This window comes from Acinonyx jubatus, chromosome B1, assembly GCF_027475565.1.
Source record: "Acinonyx jubatus isolate Ajub_Pintada_27869175 chromosome B1, VMU_Ajub_asm_v1.0, whole genome shotgun sequence".
In the NCBI taxonomy this organism is placed as follows: domain Eukaryota; kingdom Metazoa; phylum Chordata; class Mammalia; order Carnivora; family Felidae; genus Acinonyx; species Acinonyx jubatus.
In genome coordinates this window covers 168,780,604-168,802,142 of record NC_069382.1, presented here as the reverse complement: position 1 = coordinate 168,802,142, position 21,539 = coordinate 168,780,604, and the positions used below count along the sequence as shown (strand labels likewise).

Sequence of the window (21,539 nt, the reverse complement as noted above, 5' to 3'; positions counted from 1 at the left end):
GAAAGAAATTAACCAACTCAGCAAAAACAATTGAGATGGTCAGCAGAGTGTAGTCTATGGGAAAGGTGGATAGTGTCTTAAACATGAAGTATGAAGGCCCTGTAGCCTTGTCCCAGTTGTAGCTGCATATTCCTTGGAAAGAGTGAAATGATAAAGTCCTTCCCTTAAAAAGTCTCACCTATAGAACCTCTGCACCTAACAGGAAACAAATCAGTAACTTAAGACAAGGAAACATATTCTATTCTATTAAAATCAGCTTTCCACCCCATGCTGCAGATATCCTGAAAGCCATAATGGTGGGAGTTATGCTTTATTCTCTAAATTTAGAAAAATACAGTGTGCATTACAATCAATACTGTGGTGCCCACTGGCCTGGGGCTAAGTTTAGAAGTTCGACTGTGGATCTAAATGCTGCTTTCCACTCTTGCTGCTAGAGCTCCTCACCCCAGCTGGGGCGGGTAGGGGAGAGAAGCTAACAAGATGGGAAGGGCAGAATTCAGTGAAAGAAAAAAGGCAAAATGACCTCAGAGTTATGACTGGGTGTTTCAAAAAAAAGTTAAATGAGAGGCTTGGGTAGAACAGGCAGTGATGAGAGAAAGAAAGGAAAAAAGCTGGCAAACACATGGGTCAGGAAAGAGCAGTAGGGAAAAAAATTGTTCTGCCTTCTGAACAACAGGAAATTTAAATCTGAAGAGCAGTAATAGTAACTAGCAGGAATTACAAAAAAGGAAGACTGGCTATTATTATCAGGAGTTAGCAAAGCACTATAATGCCTTACTTCATTTTTTTTTCTTACGTGAATCAACACATCAAAACACATTGTTCTGTTAGACGTAATGGAAGAGTTACTAGATTAACTCCATTAATCTGAAACCAAGTTTACAAATTTCACATATATAACAAGTTTATGTAAATTACATATTTTTTTTTACAGGAACTTTTTTTAATTTTAATTTTAATTTTTAAATTTATATCCAAGTTAGTTAGCATATAGTGCAACAATGATTTCAGGAGTAGATTCCTTAATGCCCCTACCCATTTAGCCCATCCCCACCTCCCACAACCCCTTCAGTAACCTCTGTTTGTTCTCTATATTTAAGAGTCTCTTATGTTTTGTCCCTCTCCCTGTTTTTATATTATTTTTGCTTCCGTTCCCTTATGTTCATCTGTTTTGTATCTTGAAGTCCTCATATGAGTGAAGTCATATGATTTTTGTCTTTCTCTAATTTCGCTTAGCATAATACCCTCTAGTTCCATCCACATACTTGCAAATGGCAAGATTTCTTTTTGATTGCTAATATTCCATTACATATATATATATATACATATATATATATGTATATATATATGTATATATATATACCACATCTTCTTTATCCATTCAACTGTCAATGGACATTTGGGTTCTTTCCATACTTCGGCTATTGTTGATAGTGCTGCTATAAACATTGGAGTGCATATGCCCCTTTGAAACAGCACACTTGTATCCCTTGGATAAATACCTAGCAGTGCAATTGCTGGGTCATAGGGTAGTTCTATTTTTAGTTTTTTGAGGAACCTCAATGATGTTTTCCAGAGTGGCTGTACCAGTTTGCATTCCTACCAGCAGTGCGAAAGAGATCCTCTTTCTCTGCATCCTCGCCAACATTGGTCGTTGCCTGAGTTGTTAATGTTAGCCATTCTGACAGGTGTGAGGTGATATCTCATTGTCATTTTGATTTGTATTTCCCTGATGATGAGTGATGTTGAGCAGTTTTTCATGTGCCAGTTGGTCATCTGGATGTCTTCTTTGGTGAAGTGTCTATTCATGTCTTTTGCCCATTTCTTCACTGGATTATTTGTTTTTTGGGTGTTGAGTTTGGGAAGTTCTTTATAGATTTTGGATACTAACCTTTATCTGATATGTCATTTGCAAATATCTTCTCCCATTCTGTCGGTTGCCTTTTAGTTTTGCTGATTGTTTCCTCCACTATGCAGAAGCTTTTTATTTTGATCAGGTCCCAATAGTTCATTTTTGCTTTTGTTTCCCTTTCCTCTGGAGACATGTTGAGTAAGAAGTTGCTGTGGCCAAGGTCAAAGAGATTTTTGCCTGCTTTCTCCCCTAGGATTTTAATGGCTTCCTGTCTTACATTTAGGTCTTTCCTCCATTTTAAGTTTATTTTTGTGTATGGTGTAAGAAAGTGGTCTGGGTTCATATTTCTGCATGTCCCTGTCCAGTTTTCCCAATGACATTTGCTGAAGAGCCTATCTTTATTCCATTGGATATTCTTTCCCGCTATGCCAAAAATTAGTTGGCCATACGTTTGAGGGTCCATTTCTGGTTTCTTTATTCTGTTTCTCTGACCTGAGTGTCTGTTTTTGTGCCAATACCATACTGTCTTGATGATAACAGCTTTGTAATACAGCTTAAAGTCCGGAATTGTAATGCCTCCTGCTTTAGTTTTCTTTTTCAGGATTGCTTTGGCTATTTGGGGTCTTTTCTGGTTTTACACACATTTTAGGATTGCTTGTTCTAGCTCTGTGAAGAATGCTGGTGTTACTTTTTTTTAATGTTTATTTATTTTTGACAGAGAGAGAGAGAGAGACAGAGACAGAGACAGAGACATAGCATGAGCGGGGTAGGGGCAGAAAGAGAGAGAAAGACACAGAATCTGAAGAGGCTCCAGGCTCTGAGCTGTCAGCACAGAGCCCGACGCGGGGCTCGAACTCACAACCTGTGTGATCATGACCTGAGCCGAAGTCAGACGCTTAACCAACTGAGCCACCCAGGTGCCCCAAAATAGTGAGGGCTCTAGGGGCATCTATATGACTCAATTGGTTGAACATCTGACTCTTGATTTTGACTCAGGTCATGATCCCAGGGCTGTGGGATCAAGCCCCGTGTTGAACTCCCACCCCCACCGGCACTGAGCATAGAGACTGCTTAAGATTCTCTCTCCCTTCCCACTCCCACCCCCATGTCGCACACACAAGCATGCACTCTCTCTCAAAAAAATAAAAAAATTGAGGATTCCAAACAGCATTATTTACATGGGCTAAACAATATTTGTTAGAAATTAAAACAAAATAAAACAAAACAAAGAAATTAAAACAAATTATTGGAACATATATTTAAACATATATTTAAAATAACTATAATAAACCTATTACATACTTACATAAATATCTTTAGTGAGAAATAGGCTATATTTTCTAAGATAAAATCTCTTTAATGCCTGATTTAATAGAATGCGGCTGGATTTTCATATATGCTTTTGCATTCAGTATGTTGCATATATTGTTTTGGTTGAAGTATATGAAGAAAATCCAACCTCACACAGATATGTAGTTGGAAAGGGAAGAAATACTTCAATAACTTTTTCAGATATTTGTGGATCTTATTCTTCAGTACTACACTAAATCCAGACAAGGGGTCCTTCCTCAAAGGTTAGTTGCAACGTGGAATCTGAAATATTACCAGTGAACTTTTTGTACTCTGTTATATTAAATCTACTGGTCTGTCTCAAACCTTGAATGGATGCTTTACCCATGCATGATTTTGTAACATCATGCCTTGGTCATTTGGAAAATATTGGTTCACTGACTTAATGCGGATCTTCCAAATATGAACACATTTCATTGTACAATTAAAAGCATTCATATTTGTTACAATCACCACCAATTTAATCAGAAATATCTTTGGGGCGCCTGGGTGGCTCAGACAATTAGGCGTCCAACTTCGGCACAGGTCATGATCTCACGGTTCTTGAGTTCGGGTCCCGCATGGGACTCTGTGCTGACAGCTCAGAGCCTGGAGCCTGCTTTTGGATTCTGTGTGTCCCTCTCTCTGCCCCTCCCTCACTTGTTCTCTCTCTCAAAAATAAATAAACATTAAAAAAAAAGAACAGATGACTTCTAATTTAAAAAAAAAAAAAAAGAGGGGAGCCTGGGTGGCTCAGTCAGTTAAGCGTCTGACTTCAGCTCAGGTCATGATCTCCCGGTTCGTGAGTTCGAGCCCTGCGTCGCACTCTGTGCTGACAGCTCAGAGCCTGGAGCCTGTTTCAGAATCTGTGTGTCTCTCTCTCTCTGACCTTCCCCCCTTCATGCTCTGTCTCTGTCTCAAAAATAAATAAATGTTAAAAAAATTAATTAAAAAAAAAGAAATATCTTTAAGTGTATTGGGAAGCTGTCAAGTCACAATGGCAGATATATTTTCTAAAGCTCAAATTTTCAGTTGAAAGTTTAACTTTTATCATTGGCAACAAATTCTGCCAGTTATGTTCCTTGAAGTGACAGGCTTACCTAGTTCATTTTTGATAAAATATTGCCAAATACCCAACCCTTGATAAACATAGTTTGTCTCAATCATTATTTTAAGTAAAAATGGTGTTCCATGGAAATAGTGTCTAATTTAGTTCACAACCAAACCAATTGCACAGACTTTACCATGTGCCTTATGCAGCAGAAGTGCTTTCTCTATCCTTCCCATAAATCACACAGAATATGAAGAAGGCATGTATTCAAAAGTTTAAGTTTAATAACATCAACACTTTCTGCTGCTTCATCAAAGGCATTCTAAAGTGAAACTGGTTAAAAAAAAATAAAACAGGGTGGGGGTGGTGCCTGACTGGCTCAGTTGGAAAAGCATGAAACTCTTGTTCTTGAGGTTGTAAGTTCAAGCCCCATGTTGAGTGTAGAGATTACTTAAAAATAAAATCTTGGGGTGCCTAGCTGGCTCAGTTGGTTCAGTGTCTGACTGTTGATTTTGGCTAAGGTCATGATCTTATGGTTTATGGAATCAAGCATCAGGTTGAGCTCTGTGCTGACCACACAGAGCCTGCTTGGGATTCTCTCCCCTCCCCCCAACCCCTCCCCAGCTCACTCTCTCTCTCAAACTAAATAAACATTAACAAATAAAATAAAATCTTTTTTAAAAAGTGAAACTGGTATTTTTTTTTTTAAAGTAAGTTCCATGCCCAATGTAGGGCTCAAACTCATGATCAAGAGTCTCATGCTCCACCGACTGAGCTAGCCAGGTGCCCCTAAAACTGGTATTTTTAACAGTGAGTGTGTGATATTAATAAAATTATTACTCGTACAGTAATTGTTTTTGTCTACTATTGCTTTTATATCATCAGTGCAAATGTCAACACAGTATAAGGCAAATAATGCCTTAGTTGTACTAAGATTATAGTTTGGTCATTGCAGACTGACCCCTGAAAACATCTCAGGGGCCCCGACATTTCTGTGGATTACACTTTGAGATGAATTCTCCCTATCCCTGACAAAATGTAATTCCTGCAATTCCAGAGGTGTTCTGTTTCTTGTTCATTGATACACCTTTAGGGCCTAGATCATGCCTGGCACATAGTAGACACTCAATAAATAGTTGGTTAACTAATTAATTTTTAATGAAGTAACCAACCAGAACTACATCATGAAGAGTGTATAATCTGCATTACTGGAAACTCATTTTTAAAAAAATTAGTTTTGAATAGGTGAAATATACAAGAGGTTACATGGTGAAAGTCTCCCATTTTGCTTTCTCCAAGGCATTTAAGCTGCTTTCTCAGAGATAACCAATACTGTCAGTTTCTTATGCATTTTTCCAGTGATATTTTGAGGATTCACAAACATTATATACACAAGCATATTCATTTCTTCCCTCACATACATGGTAGTATACTGGTCACAATATACTCTGCATAGTGCTTTTTAAAAAGTAAACTTTGGGGCGCCTGGGTGGCTCAGTCGGTTAAGCGGCCGACTTCGGCTCAGGTCATGATCTCATAGTCTGTGAGTTCGAGCCCCGCGTCGGGCTCTGTGCTGACCGCTCAGAGCCTGGAGCCTGTTTCACATTCTGTGTCTCCCTCTCTCTCTGCCCCTCCCATGTTCATGCTCTGTCTCTCTCTGTCTCAAAAATAAATAAGTGTTAAAAAAAATTTTTAAAAAGTAAACTTTTTGTGGGGTGCCTGGGTGACTCAATCAGTTAAGTCTTCCACTCTTGGTTTAAGCTCAGATCATGATCTCACAGATCATGAGTTTGAGCCCCACATTGGGGTCTGCACTGATAGCGCAGAGCCTGCTTGGGCTTCTCTGTCTCCCTCTCTCTCTAGCCCTCCCCCATTCGCTCTCTATCTCTCTCTCAAAAAATAAAGAAATAACTATAAAAGTAAATTTTTTCTTTTGGAATAATTGTAGATTTATAGAAAAGTTTCAGAGATGCTTATGTACTCTTTACTTACTTCTATTAATGTTAAGTCTTACATAACCACAGTACCATGTCAAACTGAGAAATTAATATTGGTACAATACTATTAACTAAGTTACAGAATTTATTTAGATTTCACTAGTTAAGTCCTTTCAGTTCTAGGATCTAATTCAATACACCACATTGCATTTAGCACAGTGGTGTTTTTTTTTTCTGGTTTTTTTTTTTTTTTTTACTTAAAATGTACTTTGGGAATTATCTCATATCAGTTAATATGCAGTTGCCTCATTCTCTGGAAGGACTGTAGAATGATTTTCTAGAAGTAGAATATCAGGATCAATGATTATGTGTATTTAAAAATGACCTAGCCTCTCTCCCCCAAAGAAATGACCATACTCTTCTAAGTAGACCACTCTGTGATTTGAGTGTTGCCAAGTTTCTTTGAAGTCCAAGATTAAGATTAGGGACTGAATGAAGCTGATAAATTTAAAGTACTCAAAACAGTTTTTGCACACTTCAAAATAATTACTTTTACTGTACCAACACAAATACACATAAAAATTGCATGATTTACATTACACCAATAACTCATTGTACCATGACCCACATGTATAGCTGGTTCCTCTTAGGACCACTAGGGGGCTCTGCTAGAAGGGTTTTTGTAATTTATGTTAGTCCACTCAGGGAAATGTTTCCAAATGATGCTTTAGAATTCTGACCTCTTAAAACCTCAAAGACATCATATAGTCCAGCTTCCTTATTTTGCAGATGAGGAAACCAAAGTTGGCTAAGATAGCTAGCATGGAAGAGAGATGGAATCAAAAATCACCTCTAGGTTCGTGTGGCAGAAGTTCAAGAATTTCTTTTGCATGTACCTCCACTTGAATGATTCACTGCTAATGGCTATTTCCTTACTGTTGCCATAACTTTAGTAATTTTTGCTAAGACTGTATTTGTGATATTGTTCTAGGATACTTTACTAATTGATTAGGTGAACGGAGTTCATGAAATGAAATAAAAACTTCTAAATAACCTTTTTTTTTAAGTTTAGAAAAAATTTTTTTTAATTTTTTTTTTTTTTTACTTTTGAAACAGAGAGAGACAGAGCATGAGCAGGGTAGGGTCAGAGAGAGAGGGAGACACAGAATCTGAGGCAGGCTCCAGGCTCTGATCTGTCAGCACAGAGCCCCAGACGGGGTTCGAACTCACGAACCGGGAGATCATGACCTGAGGACGCCCAACTGATTGAGCCACCCAGGCACCCCTAAATAACCTTTATTACTTATTTCGGAATGTTCTACTTAAAGTACCTCTCAGCACCAAAACCATATTGCTTACTGAAACCCTAGCAACCACTTTCAAATTGCCTTTCAAACTTACTTTCCACTTAAAACATTTTACTCTTATCTTCATTTGTTCATTCAATAGTTATTGAGTGCTTACTAGTGCCAGACACCATCGTAGGCCCAAGGCTTACGGAAGTAAAGCTGCCCTTTCCACACCAGAAGCATGTATTTCTCCATTTTTCACTTTAATATACAAACTATTTTCACATGCTTTAGTGTAGTGGTTCTCCTACTGTGGTCCCTGAATCAGTAGCAGGGGCAACAGCATTTGAGAACTTGTTAAGAGATGCATGCAGATTGTTAGGCCCACCCCCCACACTAGGGATGGGGTCCAGGAATTTTTTTCTTTTTTTAAGAAGCTCTTCAGGGATTCTGATGTACACTCATGGTTAGAAACCATTAAAAGTCGGGATTAATTATCTAAGTAGTTCAAAGATCAACATCTGACTTCTAAATCCATCTCAGGCATATCCAATGAGTACCTGTTTCAAATACACCTGCTGGGACCCAACAATGACCACTCTTAATTCAGTGATTTGTAGTACCTGGAATGATCGTAATAATACTGCCACCACAATGGCTTCAGAAGGAAAACGAGCACAGTGGATTTTCTGGGCTTATACCAACAGCAAATGGGCCAGATCGAGTTCTGGAATGGTGTTTTTATAGACTAGACACAACCAGGCACATTAAGCCCGTGGGTTCTGGGACTGGCTGAGTCAGGACGGCGCTCACAGCCGAGTGGGGCCGCGTGAACCCGTTAGGTCGGGCTCAGCCTTCAGTCAAAGGCCACGGCTGGAAGCAACGACCACACCACAGAGGCTGAAGAGGGGCGGAGGCACAGGAGAGGACCCAAGAGGCCCGGGTAAGGCTGGCCAGCGCGGAAGCCGCACCCTCCTGGCCCCAGACGCCGGCAGGGCGGAGCCACGCGGCCGCAGCTCCGGCAGAGACGCGCTGCGCGGCGCGGCGCGGCGCGGCGCGGCGCGGGCTAGCGTTTGAGGCGTATGGGGCTACAACGGGAGCGGCTGCGCCGCTCGGCCGGGTCAGCGTCTTGCGCATGCGCGGATCCGGCGCCATTTTGGTGGCCGGGCGCGGAGGTGATTCCACACTGAGGAGAGCGCGGCGGCCGGGGTGGCGGTGGCAGTGTTCGTGTGCTCGGGTGTGAGTCGCCGAGGGAGGAGGCGGTGGTGGAAGAGGTGGCGGCGGTGGCGGTGGTCGTAGCGGTGGCGGAGGAGGCGGGTACGAATCAGCTGCGGGCGGAGACATGGCCAACATCGCGGTGCAGCGAATCAAGCGGGAGTTCAAGGAGGTGCTGAAGAGCGAGGAGGTCAGAAATGAACTCCCGGACATCCCCCACCTCAGCCCAGGGTGGGAGGGTTCTTCCAGTAGCGACTTCAATGTCCCCGGTAATCCCTGGGTGGCCCTCCTTTCGGTCGCCAATCTGCCTGTGGGGAAGCAGCAGTCTCCCCCTGCTTCCGTCGCCTTCCCCTCCCCTCCCCGGGCCCTGGGATGGACCGTCTCGCGGGCGGGTGGTCTGGAGAGGAACACGGTTTGGGGGGCAGATGGAGAAGGGGGCACTTCTTGGAGGGGTGTGAGCTCTAGAGAGAGCCCTGAGGCTGTGGCAACAGCTGGAAGTGTGGCTGTAGGGTGTGGAGGGAGCAGGCCGAGCCTGAGAAAACCCGGGAAGTGGGTTGGGGGAAGGGGAAAGGTGGTTACTGGATCCGGAGAGCCGCGCTGCTCAAAGGCCCACACTTTTAAGGGTATTCTGTATTATAGCCTGTTTGGCCTCCACTGTCCTTTCCTTAGGGAAGGAAGGAAGGAAGGAACGGTAAAGGATCTTAGGTGTTGATGAAAAGAGACGATCAGAGTTACTCCTCTTAGTTCGGTGTTGGGAGAGAAGAGGAGACATAAGGAATACTATTTTATTTGAATGGGGGGATAAGGGAATTTTCACCTGAGGTAGGAAATTAATTCCAAATTAGATTATCTCGTTTTCACGCTCCCCCCTCCCCCCTCCCCATTCCTAGGCCTCTTCTGTTGACATCTAAATCTTTTTGACTGGGTGAAGGCAAGTTGTTTGGTGTATTAAAGGCATTTAAATATTTTTCGTTAGGAAAAAATAATGGAGAGTATAAGTAGCTTATTTCAAAATACTGTTTACAAGTTACATATCAGTCTCTCTTAACACAATGCCTCTGTGACTGTTGGGTTGTGCCATGAAACTTCATTATGATGTCCCTCATAGTTAACTTCTTACTTTTGAAAAACAGCCCTATTTAAAACATGAGATTTCACCAGATATTAGTACATTATTATATCTCCTTATTGAGTAGGTTTATCCCGATGTAACCTGAAATTATTTAAAAAAAAAATTTTTTTTTTGGTCTCAAGCTGTTTATGAGTCCTGAGGAATTTAAATACTTTAGTGTTGGCCATATTTATGTATATAACATATTCACAACATCCTAGTGATTTGACTCAAAACTATGCAATTATCGGTACAATTTTTCATACTCAAATCAACAAGAATGTCAAGTTTTTCCTCCTTGGATTTAACAGAGATGAAAAAGTAATACTGAAATAGTTATTTTCAAGATGTCACATACCATTATAGAATGTATCATTGCTATTTGTATTTTTCTTATGTTGAACTTTGATAATCCCAAAGATTTGTGAAATTCAGCATTCTATGTGATGAGTAATTAACATAAATGATAACACTTGAGCTTTATATCACTGATTCTACAGTTATTATCTTTCCAATTAGACTTGGAGAATATAATTCTTTAAAATTACTTAATAACAAATACTAGCAGATTTACTGAAGGTTGTAGTATATAAATAATGATCTGTTTTAGAGAGCATGTGTATGAACTCTGACCTCTGTATTTGTTCAAGTGCCAAAACTCTGAATGGAAGGATGACTTTGTATTTTTTGTGGTACAGTGCAGAAATAGGGTCATAAATGTCTGTACTGATAAACAGTGAAACAATGATTCTAACTTTTTATTTGCAAGAAAATATATTCCAGCACAGTTGACATATATGTTCCTAGTGAAAGATTCATCTAATACTGTTGCCAACAGCCTAAAACATTTTTTCTATAAAGTTGTACATGCCTGAAACTTAATGTAAGACTTCTAATAGTTTATTTTTTATTACTTAAAAATGGTAAGTTGCTGCTTGTAATTCATATGGTCTCTTTGCTTTATACGAGGAGGCTTTCACCATATTTTTAGTACTTCCAATTAAAGCTTAAAAAAATCTTGTATTGCTCTCGCAATGCCTATTGTTAAAATAATACTGCTCTTTATATGTAAGGGATGATGAGGGCTGGCTTCAAGTAAGCGTTATAGTTTTTCAGACGAAGAGAACAGGAAATGCAAACACAAATTATTTTAAGAAGAGTGCCTTTATAAATTTGGAAGGAAACTTCTTCCAGAAAAGAAGTTGCAAAGAACATTAAGGAAAGGGTCAAATAATTTAATCTGGATTATAACCAATAAATAGCTTTATTTTAACCAATATTGTATTTCATCCTATTTTAGTAGGCCCAGTTCTATAAGTGTATTATGTTGGTTTTTTATTTGGAGCTCTTTGAAGGACTTGTACAATCCACATGTTTCCTTATTAAGTGTGTAAATGCAGTATTTTGAGCGTCTGGTCAAGTAATCAAGTATTTCATCATGTCATCTATGTAAATCTCCAGTTTACAAAGTTTGTTTCATATGCTTGTATTTACTAAGAATACTGACTGATTTAAGGGCTTTTTTTTTTTAAGTTCTTTTATAAAGATAGCTGATACCTGCTGATTCTGACCTTAAGAAGTTATAAGTGGGCATTCTTGGAGTGTGTTAATTAAAATATAGCCTCCAAGATAAATCAAATGTGAAAAGCAAGGTGCAGAATAGTGTGGAGGAGGCCACTATTTGTGTTGGAAGAAGGGGGAAATATGTGTATTTGTCTCTGCAGGTGAAAGGATTAGTGAGGAGAAATTGCTAAAATGTATTAGTTATGTATAAAGGATTTGGGTGTCTGGGGTAACTGGCATCAGAGGATCCCTTTTGAATTTTGAGACATGCAAATATGTTATTTACTTAATAAATAAAGGCATCTAGGCCTTTTTTTCCTGGAGACTGGAAATCCATCCTTTTATGTGTCAGACATTAATTTTAAATCTGTGTGAATTTTAAGTAGTATTTCAAATTGCCAGGAATGGGAAATTGATTAAAGTACCTTTTATAGTTACTTTATGAGTCGAATTACATAAGTGTTGATTGTGAGGATATAATAAAACTATAATCTATATTCACAGATTGTGTTATTAATTATTACTGCTGTTAACAATAACCACTATTTGTAGAGTGGCTCTCAGTACCATTTATTTATGCATTATTGCTAATTTTCAAGAACAATTCTTTAAATTAGATTTCTTATTTCTTAGATGAGGAAATTGAGATTCAAAGAAGTTAGATAATTTGTCTGTAAACATACAGGTTTTGGGTTTGGATCTAGATCTCCTAGTTTTTATATTGTATCACACTGTCATGACTTTCCAAGGATAGGCATACTTTAATTATTTAAAAATAGTTGAGACTGGTTTGTGTTACTGGTTAAAGGATTTAAACCAATCTAATAGTTTAAACATTAAAATAAGTGTTACCTGTAATTAAAGATTTACTTGCATTTCAATACGCAAAATCCTTTTAAATTTGAAGCTCAGTGAAGTAAAATGCCTTTAGGTCAATGCACGTACTGTTGTTTGTTTTTGTGTTACATATTACCTGTAGTTTTTTCATATTGTAGCTGCACTTTGCTAACATTCTTTTTAGGATTCCAATAGGGAATATTTAAATCTGTGGCATTAAAAATTGGTTTCATGAAAACTGTTACTGTGTAAGTTTTCTTTTAAGTGTTTAAATGGATTTTGTATTTAGTGTCATTTTAAATTTAATATATTTTATCTATAGAGCTAGTAGGCAAATCTTTAGAAGTTAAAGCCTTGGTTACTGTAGACCATAGTTCCTCATTTTTGGCACTGTTGACATTTTAGGCTGATAATGAATTCTTTGCTGTGGGTGGCTCTCTGAGTTGTAGGATGTTAAGCAGTATCCCTGGCTTCTATCACTGGTGGCCGGTAGCATAGCCAACCCTCCTCCCTACCCTCCCTGCCAGTTATAAACTAAAAATGTCTGCAGACTTTGCCAAATGTTGAGAACCACTGCTATAGAAAAAACTCTTTAGAAGAACGTTTCAGACTATTAACTATGTAAGATGTGTGGTATAATTTATTGAAAGGATGAATGAACAGTAAAGGTACAAAAAAATTTTATAACATGGCTATTACTAGCTTTGAATGTTGTTTTGTTTTTAAGACTTTTAAGTTTTTCCCTTTGTAAATTAATGATCATCTTTTTCTTGTAAACTTTTTCCTTTTTGATTTAAAGAGAAAGGTGAAATTCCCTGCTGAAAATGAATGTAACCAGAATTTGAACGATATTTTTAATAAGAGTACAAAAGTGGTTTGCTTTCACAGTTACATAAGTTATAGCTCTGTATAACTTAAATAGTGTGCGTTATGGGGTTCTCTGTGTGGATTGAGTGAGGAAAGCTTTTGATTGGGTAAAAAAAAAAGTCTGGCTCAATAATACTGTTTGGGTTGCATTTCTTGTTTTATTTCACTATTATAAAGATTTTGATCAGGCATAGCTTAAATTTTTTTTTTAGTGTTTATTTATTTTTAAGAGAGAGACAGAGCATGAGTGGGGAAGGAGCAGAGAGAGGGGGAAACACAGAATCCAAAGCATGCTCCAGGCTCTATGCTGTCAGCACAGAGCCCGACGTGGGGCTCGAACCCACGAACCATGAGATCATGACCTGAGCTGAAGTCGGGCACTCAACCGACTAAGCCACCCAGGTGCCTCTGATCAGGCATAGATTTAAATGCATAGGGGATTCCCTAGCATGTCACCGTTTTGTAAAGAATATGTGTTCTTATTTTCCAGTAAATAATGATATTAACAGTTATTGAGCATATTGACCATAGCCCCAAGAGACTTGGTTGGAGATAGATTAAAACTTAGTTAAATACAAAGGGTAAATGTTATGGGAGTTCTGAGGGTGTGTGTATGGAGGGAGAGTTTTTTTTTTCTTTTTTTTTTTAAGTTTTCATTTTAATTCCAGTTAACATACAGTGTTATCTTAGTTTCAGGTGTACAACATTGGAGGGAGGTTTTTGAGCTAGGGTCCAAAGGAAGGTTAAGACTGACCTCAAATTTCAGAAGACAGTGCCAGAGGAATTACAGGAATACTGGAATTTATAAGTACATTTTTTTTTCTGTAGGCACCTGAATTGGAACTAGGGAGCAGAGATGATTGGCGAAAATTAGGCAAGAGACACATTTTCGTATTTTGAAAGATTGCATACACAGCCCTGATATACTGTAAACACGGTTGTGGAATTAGCACCTAAGTATCTTCACTGTTATCTTTAGGAAAAAACACCTTTTTCATATCAAAGTAAAATTTAACAATAAGGTGTGACCAGCACCCAGATCAGATCTGAAACATTATAAGCACCATAGGAACCCCCAACTGCCCCTTTCTAGTCACTTTCTGACTTGTTTTTTGAGAGAGCGATGGAGACAGAGCATGGGAACAGGGGAGCGGCAGAGAGAGAATCCCAAGCAGACTCTACACTGTCAGTGCGGAGCCCGATGCAGGGCTCAAACCCACAAACTGGGAGGTCATGATCTGAGCTGAAACCAAAGGTCAGACACTTAACCGACTGAGCCATCCAGGCGCCCCACTTTCCTGACTTCTAATAGCACAGATTAACTTTAAATATGTTTGAGTAAAGAATAGACACAAGTGTATACTATATGTGTTTTAATTTTGAAGGTTTTCAAAAGATAACCTTTAAAATATTTGTTCAAAAAATATATTAGTGGTGTGTGTGTATATATATATACATACACATACATAGTACAGCAGACTATTGGCAATGAAAAAGAATGAAGTCTTGCCATTTGCAACAATGCGGATGGAACTACAGCGTATTATGCTAAGCGAAATGTCAGAAAGACAAATACATGATTTCACTCAAGTGGAATTTAAGAAACAAAACAGATGAACATAGGAGAAGAGAAGGGAAAAGAAGATAAAAACAGGGAGGCAAACCATGAGACTCTTAAATACAGAGAACAAGAAATTGAGGGTTACTGGAGGGGAGGTGGGTGGGGGGATGGGCATTAAGGAGGGCACTTGCTGGGATCAGTACTGGGTGTTGTATGTAAGTGAAGAATCACTGGATTGTACTCCTGACACCAATACTACACTGTATGTTAATTTGAATTTAATAGTGTACTATATATATCTACTCATATATACTATATACTACATATAATGGTGTCTTAGAAAACATGTTAAAATGCATGGAGTATTAGAATTGAAAGACACCATACATCTAGGCCAAATTCCTCATCTATAAGATCAGGAAACAGGCCTAGAGAGAGATTGATTGTTGTTCAGTGACACAGATCTGGTTAACTAACCCAGGCTTTTTGCATATCAGTCCATTCCACCCTTTATATATGGTCACTTTACTGGACTTTTTTTTATAATGTTATTTTTGAGAGAGAGTGAGGAAGGGACAGAGAGAGGAGAGGAACAGAGGATCCGAAACGGGCTCTGTGCTGACAGCAGTGAGCCCAGTGGGCTCCAGCTCATGAACATGAGATCATGACCTGAGCCAAAGTCAGATGCTTAACCAACTGAGCCACCCAAGTGTCCTGGTACTGTTTTTTTTCATGAATAATACTATAAATGCTAATAAAACTTCAAGTAAGAGTGACAATTTAATATTGGCTATTGTATTTAAGTATATCTTGCTTTTTTTTCCCCTTTCGGTGTTAGAACTTAAATTTGGGAGGAGGCAGAGATATTTCACTCCTTAAGCATGATACAGTAAATTTAGCTTAGTGATTAAGAGCGTGGGCTTCAGAATTTGATTTGATTTGAGTCCTGACTTTTCTACACTTAACCTGCAGCACTGACTCTGTATCTTAGTTTTCTTATTTGTAAGAATGTAGGAAGATTAAGAGCATCTGTACAGTGCTTAGATCAATGCCTAGGACATATAAATGAATAGCCTATAAGATACCAAAGTTAGTGATATGTTCATATTCTGCTTATTGTTGTTCTTGGATCCTTCAGTGGTGTAGTGATAGCTCTATGAGAATTTGCCTCAAGAAAAGATTTAAGATGAAGGAGCTTTAGTACTTCTGATAGTGATTCTTTGTCATCTGTTTGCAAACAACCTGTGGCCAAGGGGAATTCAGAAGGATATATCTGGGTTTTGTTCTCAAGGTGTTAATCTTTCTTTAGGAGACAGTTAAAAATTGGGGAAGAGTTTGTTAAAATGTGATCTTTTTAAGTGAAAAAGAAATACATTATTTGGAAGCCTTTCAGATAATACAGTGGATTATTTGGGATTTCTTGATATGGCTTTGGTTGCTTTGAACTGAACTAAGAAAACCAGATTCTAATTCTATGGTCTATGTAATCTTCAATCTCTTCGTAAAATTCCTAATTTATTTTTTATTTATTTATTTTTTTAAATTCCTAATTTAGGGGCGCCTGGGTGGCTCAGTCGGTTGAGCGTCCGACTTCGGCTCGGGTCACGATCTCGCGGTCCGTGAGTTCGAGCCCCGCATCGGGCTCTGGGCTGATGGCTCAGAGCCTGGAGCCTGCTTCCGATTCTGTGTCTCCCTCTCTCTCTGACCCTCCCCCGTTCATGCTCTTTCTCTGTCTCAAAAATAAACATTAAAAATTTTTTTTTAATTCCTAATTTAAAATTGGGTCTTGGAAGCTAGAAAGTGGCAGTCACATCCATCTAACATCCGTGGTGGTCTCTTAGTAATTCTGAGATGAGATAACTTCATTTCATCCAAAATTCTTGCCCTTTTTCTTCCTTTATTCTTTGTTTTTATTACAAATTTAAAATAATAAATACCTATAGTTGAATGCATGTTGTCTGCCATTTTATGTGTATGGCAGCCTTATGAGATTGATGTTATTCTTGTTTTCCAGATTAGAAAATTGGAGCTCTGAAGAAACTAAATAATTTACTCAGTATCAAGCAATTTATTGGTGGAACAGGGGTTTGAAACCAGGTCTCTGACTCCCAGACATTTACTGATTAAGGTGTAAAAAAGAGTGTACAATCATATCTTCTGCTTGCTTCCTGCTCATTATTATTAAAGATTTTTTTTAAATTAAGGAATATTTTACACTTAGAAGTTTAGAAGACAGTCGGTGTGAACATCTTTTATGTCCATGGTATAGATTTAACAGATCTTAACTCTCTCATACTAGATTAACTCTTAACTCTCCCCTTTCCCCCAAGAAATAAAACAAAACATACAGATGAAGATCACTTTGTAACCTTTTCCCTATTCCATTCTCTTAGAAGTAATCACGTGCAGAAGATGGCCTATATCCTTTCCATTCATACTTTTGTTTTTACTATTGAAACCATAGTATTTTTGAGTGTAAAAATACTTTTTAGTGTTTTTAAAAGTTTAAAAAATTTTTTTCATAGTTGACTAATATTCTAAATTGACAACTTTTCTTCTTAGCCTTTTTTTTTTTTTTTTTTTTAGAATTTGTCCATGGCAATGCATATTGCTTTAGTTCTTTAAATTATGTAGAATTCCACATCAGGTTTTGTTTGTTTCTTTATTCATTCTCAATGGGCAGCATGAACTTTCAACATTTAGCCCTTTAAAAAAAGAGAAAAAAAAAAAGAAAAAATCAAACATTATTATGTTTTCTTGGGCACATAAGAATTTTCCTAGGAAGTAGAATTGCAGGATCTGTGTGTGTTTTGCATCTTTTACATCACTGGGTGTTGCTTCATTGTTCTATGGATGATTGTATCATTACACTTCTCTAGTGGTGTATAGGTTCTGGTGACCTGACATTTGTAAGACTTAGATTTTTGTCAGGGCCCCTGGGTGGTTCAGTTGTTTAAGCGTCTGACTCTTGATTCCAACTGTTAATTTTGTCTCAGGTCATGATCTTGGGGTTTGAGAGATTGAGCCCCATGTGGGGCTCTGCTCTCATAGTGAAGAGCCCACTTAAGATTCGTTCTCTCTCTCTCCCTCCCTCTCCCCCCCTTCTCATACACACACACACACACACACTAAATAAGCATAAAAAAAAAGGACTCAGATTTTTGTCAGTCTGATGGATGTGGAATTGTAGCTTATTCTAATTTTAATTTCCTTCGCCAGTAGAGATATTAAGCATATTTTTGTGTTTATTGGCCATTAGGCGTTCTTTTGTGAATTTAGTGTTTTCATTCCTTACCCATTTAAAAAAATTTGGATAGTTTGTATTTTTCTTATTGATTTGCAGAAATTCTTTATGTATTTATATGTATTTATATGTATTTACATTATGTGACTTTTTTTAACTTTTGTGCTCTTTTAAAATTGTGGTATGCTATACATGTAAAACTTAAACATCTTGTATATTTTTAAGTGTATAGTTTTAATGGCATTCATTAACATTGTACAACCATTACTACCATCCATTTCCAGAACTCATTTCATCTTGTAAAACTATGAAACTCCCACCAAAAACTCTTTACTTCTTTGTTGCTCAGTCCTGGAATTCATCACTGTACTTTTTGTCTATGAATTTGACTATTACATGTTATTTGTCCTTTTATGACTGTCTTATTTTGCTTAACTTTGTCATATTTATTATCTAACTGAAGTTTAATTTTTAGTCACATTTTTTGGGCAGTACCTCTGCCTCAGTTAAGTGTGCAACTCGATCTTGGGTGAGTTCAAGCCCCACATTGGGGGTAGAATTTACTTGAAAGAAAGCAAGAAGTCACATTTTTCTATCTTTTCCTATATGGTATGCTTTTTGTATTTTGTTTAAGAAATCTTTTCCTACTTTGATTATTTTAAAGATATTCTATGCTTGGTTATAGGAACAAATATAGGTTATATTCCCTAACTTTTTTTTTTTTTTTTTTAGCGTTTATTTATTTTTGACAGACAGAGAGAAACAGAGCACAAGCAGGGGAGGAGCAGAGAGACAGAGAGAGAGGGAGACACAGAATCTGAAGTAAGCTCCAGACTCCCCAGCTGTCAGCACAGAGTCTGACGTGGGGATTGAACCCACGAACCGTGAGATAATGACCTGATCTGAAGTCAGATGCTTAACTGACTGAGGCACACAGGTGTCTCCCCACCCCACCACCCCCGGTTTTTTTGTTTTTTTTTTTTGTTTGTTTTGTTTTGGTATTCCTTAACTTCTGCGTTCAGGCTTTTATCCTGACCATATCATATGGAAGCTACTTCAGGCATTACCAGTATCTTCCGATACATCAGACTAACTTCTCAGCGGTCCATTTTGTATACCTTTCACTTCCATTTCTGTATCAGAACTTGCCTCTTTTGGTTACTCTGATCCTGCTTTTCTGGTTTTCCTTGAATACTATCATTTATTTTTTGTTTTTGTTTTGAGAGATCACACATGCACTCGAACAAGGGAAGGGGACAGAGGAGCAGAGGGGGAAAAAGAATCTTAGCAGGCTTCCTGCCTAGTACAGAGCCCGACTCAGGGCTTGATCTCATGACCATTAGGTCATGACCTGAGCTGAAATCCTGAGTTGGACACTTATCCAACTGAGTCACTCAGGGGCCCCTGTGTCACTACTCTTGGTAAGTTGATTTCTTCTCCCATTCTCCATTTATCTTCTAAATCTTTGTTTCCTCTTTTACATTCCTTTTAAACACTCTAGGTCAAGTTTGCAAAGCTCAGATGGGCTATTTATAGTAAAACTGTTTGCTTATTTACACTTACTTCTCTGCAACCTCTGTTCAACCCTCCTAGTGCCACGCCACAGAATTTAATTTTTAAAATATGATCTTGTCATTTTCCTTTAGGTTTTCTACTGCCCATTGTACAAAGTCAAAACATTAAAAAAACATATTTTAAGCCAAAAAAAACTTTGATAGGCACCTAATATTTTTTTGGAGCTGCTGTCCAAAGTGCAAAACCTTTGCATAGGTTTAGGGCAGGCCTGTTAACTCGGTTAATTATTTTCAGCCTTTTTGCAATTACATATTTTTCTAGTGATTACAAATGCAGGACTAGTATATGTAACCTTCTCTCAAGTGACTGGGTATTTTTAGGTTTCTTTGTTTTGTGTGGACTCTATTTGGAATTGGCATACTCAAGTGTAGATTTCTGATACTATTGCTTTTCAGCAGTGATAATACATTTTGTGCTTCATTTTTCTTAAATCATTTTGTAGTAGTTCCTTTTTTCTTTAAATATATAGAATATACTGAAGTTTATGCATCTGTTGAACATTTGGTTATTTTCCAGCTTTTGCTGGTGTACATGGGTAAGAATTTTGGGTGTGTATCTTAGAGTCATTGGGTGTTTGAATGAGGTATTAGGTGGTTAGATGTGTCAGACATTGTATCTATAGGCTTGCTCATACTTTGGCTATGTCCTTAGGTGTTTACTTAGGTGCTTTATCTCTATCTGCTGGCTCTTAGGAACTGTGAGTGTGAGTCATTGAAGGAAGAGACTTATCTTACATTTTCAGTTCTCCATTGTTTAGCACACTGCCAGGTAAGCAGGAAGCACTTGTTTTCCCGCATGAGTTTAAGGACTTTTTTAAGTGCCAGGGAGCTCATCCCCAATCACTGTAAAAGTAATACTGCTTATTCTGCTTCTGAGACTAAGGACTTTATAGTATATTGATAAAGGTGGCCTCTAGACGAAGTTGGGTTTCTGTTTAAGTGTTGATAATGTAGTCAGGTTGTGATTTGGGGTAATAGTCAAAGCCAAAAACTGGGAAATAAGATGGTGGAAAGGCAATCTATTTTTGTTTTATTCTGTAGTTTTCCCTGTTAAAGATTTCAAGGAGCATCTATTCAATATTATATATGACATCATCTGTATCAGTGTGGGTTAACTCTTAAGTTTACGTTTTCTCCACTTATTCAACAAATATTTATTGAGTGCCACCTATGTTTATTAGTAAGATATGGTCTATGCTATTATGGACTAAATTATGGTCTAGTAAGGCAGTGACACATTGACAATTGTATGTATGTTTGTTGAGTTTAAATAAGGAGAACTGTGGGGGTGAGGTAACCTAACCTCAGGGAAAGAGTTCCTAGGGAATAACCCTTAAACTGAAACTTGGGAGGGTAAATTGGAATTAACTTAGTCATACATTAGGATGATCAATTCTTATATGCCTATAGAAAGCACTAATAATCATTATACAGTCAAGAATGTAGAACCATTTAATTACTTTTCCCTTTTAAATAAATAGCCAATTTTTGTGAATACAAAAGTAACACATACTTGCTTATTGAATTTTGGAAAATACATAGAACTATAATAAATTAAAAATTATGTGTAATCCTACCCCTGGGGATAATCCTTTTCTTATGTTTTTGTTTTGTTTGTGATATATTTTAGATATACAGAGAAACATCTTAATTTTGGTTATTTCCTTCCGTTGGTTTTTAATGTATGTTCATATATACACGTATTTAGAAGTGGTTTTTTGTTTTTTAAGTGAGGCTTTTCTTAAAATGTTTATTTTTTTTAAATTCTTTTATTATTTATTTTTGAGAGAGACAGGGTGTGAGCAGGGGAGGGGCAGAGAGAGAGGGGGAGACACAAAACCGGAAGTAGCTCCAGGCTCCGAGCTGTCAGCACAGAGCCCAACACAGGGCTTGAACTCCCAAACCATGAGATCATGACTCGAGCTGACTGAGCCACCCAGGTGCCCCTAATGTTTATTTTTGGGAGAGAGACTGAGCGTGAGCCGGGGAGGGGCAGAGAGAGAGGGAGACACAAAATCCAAAGCAGGCTTCAGGCTCTTCTGCTGTCAGCATGACGTGGGGCTCCAACCTGTGGACCGTGAGATCATGTCCTGAGCTAAAGTTGGATGC

General features: G+C 38.1%; 1 protein-coding gene across 1 annotated transcript in view; it reads left to right on the top strand.

The window, feature by feature from the left end:
• Window positions 1-8,616: 8,616 nt before the first annotated feature.
• UBE2K (ubiquitin conjugating enzyme E2 K) overlaps window positions 8,617-21,539 on the top strand; it is a 71,075-nt gene continuing 58,152 nt past the window's right edge. Inside the window, exon 1 of the mRNA XM_027055615.2 lies at window positions 8,617-8,863. Within this exon, the coding sequence (XP_026911416.1) occupies window positions 8,801-8,863 (63 nt within the window). The 5' untranslated portion in view covers window positions 8,617-8,800. The remainder of the gene's footprint in view (window positions 8,864-21,539) is intronic.